Here is a 2038-nt window from a genome sequence, read left to right on the forward strand (position 1 = left end):
GGGGCAGGAAGTCCATGATTCACAGCTCAGATCATGAAGACTGAGATTCAATTCACAGGGTGAATTACAAATTAAATGTTCTTTTTTCCAACATAAGGTTGGCGTCAACTACCCGTGGCTGACCACTAAAGCACGCTGCACACAAATAAATCTATCCTCTAAAAATTAAATTATGCATTGTTTTTACACACGATATGAATATGAGTAGACTCTCACCTGAAAAGGAAAAATGTTGTTGTCAGCTCGATTCAAACTGTCTTCCATCCAAGATTTTGGAGCAAAGGCAGAGCTGGGCCGAGCATACTTCTGCAACTGGATATGATTACTTGCAAAATTCTTCTTCAGGGGGGAGATGGAGTTCAGGGGTGTTATCCCTCCATTCAGTCCCCTACGGTGGTCTCGACCTTGGGACCCTCCCCACCCACCATATCCACCGCCACCAGGGCTCCATGAAGATGGTGTAGGTGATGGGCTTTGGTAGCTGCTCCATGGAGAAGGTGGTTTGTTAAGATTATTAGCCAAATGAGGCAGTTGATTAAAAGCAGCATTTCTATGTGTAAATGGAGGTGGATGAGGGCTTGCAGGAGACCTCCTCTGTTGCTGATGCTGATTGTGATGATGCTGAAAATGGGGGTGATGAGGGTGGTGTTGAGAGAGGGGTCCAATCTGGGGGGAAAAGCTACCTCCAAAGCCAGGGCTGACATGATGTGGAAAATTCTGAAACAGCAGAGCACCATTATTCGCTGAGGCAGCAGGGACCCCTCCCTGGTGAAAAAAACTTGCATCTTCATTGATTATTGTCGAAGACGAAGGAGCTATCGCTGCAGACCAGTTACTAAAACCAGTCAGAGAAGATGCAGTGGATGTTAAGGGCTGAGTTGAAGTGCCTAGCCCTGAAGCTTCTTGATAATCAAATCCTGTTAACACTGGTGATTCTATTCTTATTTTCTCCTTCCCACTGCCATTCTCTGAAGAATTATCTCCCTGATTCTCTTCAGATTTTGCTTTCTCAGGTTCAGGCAGCATGCCTGCTTCCTGACTCTGACTAGGGGAAAGCTGCTGTTTTTCTAGGGACTCTTGCTTTTCCTGTTGCTGACTTTTAGATTTTTCTGACCCCAGAATCTCATCCTGAATGTTATGGGCAGCTGGAGCAGGAAAGAGCCAAGCTGACCCAGCACTACTGCCATTGGCAGCTGTGTTATTATTTATAAAAGCAGCAGGGCTGGGGGTTGCATTTTGATGATGGTGCGGAGGCTGCAGATGTGGATGAAATCTGACTGGAAAAGCTGACTTATTCCCAGTGTTGTTTTGCACTAACACTCCAAACCCGTAATCCCCCATTTATTATATTTAGGATTTGAACTCTTCCTGTAAGAACAAGTGGATGTTTAGTGTTTACCTCTTCTCCCCCCCCCCCCCCCCCCCCCCGCCCCACCCCCAAGAGAGGCTAACAGATACCTTGCTTTAACCTAGATATTCCAGTTTCTCCCTCAGCCCAGGCTACGTCTCTGATATGGATACAAATTCTACTTTCTTAGAAGATAAATCTCTCAGACTATTTTAGAAGGGGGGTGAGGGTCAATTTGTATTCACTTCCTTCCTTCGGCCAGGAGGAAGGGAAAAATAAATCTTTGGTTTGCAAAATAAGAGGTTTCCTTTTCCAAAGGAAATGCACAGCAACAAGGAAGAAAAAAGGAGGGGGGGGGAGCTTCTGGGGGGTATAGGAAGAGGTTTTGCTATTCTGTTCTTCTCCTCCTCAGCAGCCTTGACGTGCCCATAAATGAGTTAAGAGGCAGGAGTGGGGAGGAGGTGGTGGTGGGGCGGGGTGGAAAAAAAAAAAAGACAGAAGATACGATGACGCCTGGTCCCCTTTCCCCTCGGCAGCAAAAAAATATAGATTTAAATCTGGAATAATTTAATAAACGCTCTATAATCTAATATATATCTGCGTCCTGTTCAGAAGTCCTTGCAGGGGAAGAGGATTTCAGCATTCAGGGGGGCGGTGCGGGGGTGGGCGGAGGCTCGGTGCCCTGCTGCA

General features: G+C 46.5%; 1 protein-coding gene across 3 annotated transcripts in view; it reads right to left on the reverse strand.

The window, feature by feature from the left end:
- Positions 1-2032, reverse strand: part of CPEB4 (cytoplasmic polyadenylation element binding protein 4) — a 63935-nt gene extending 61903 nt beyond the window's left edge. For all 3 annotated transcript variants that reach the window (XR_003095269.1, XM_025210160.1, XM_006028726.2), the window contains exon 1: positions 217-2032. Coding sequence is in view for 2 of the 3 variants with exons in the window: in XM_025210160.1 (XP_025065945.1) it covers positions 217-1341 (1125 nt within the window). In the remaining variant the exon portion in view is untranslated. The remainder of the gene's footprint in view (positions 1-216) is intronic.
- Between the last annotated feature and the right edge of the window lie 6 nt (positions 2033-2038).

Source organism: Alligator sinensis, unplaced genomic scaffold (genome assembly GCF_000455745.1).
Source record: "Alligator sinensis unplaced genomic scaffold, ASM45574v1 scaffold360_1, whole genome shotgun sequence".
Classification (NCBI taxonomy): Eukaryota; Metazoa; Chordata; order Crocodylia; family Alligatoridae; genus Alligator; species Alligator sinensis.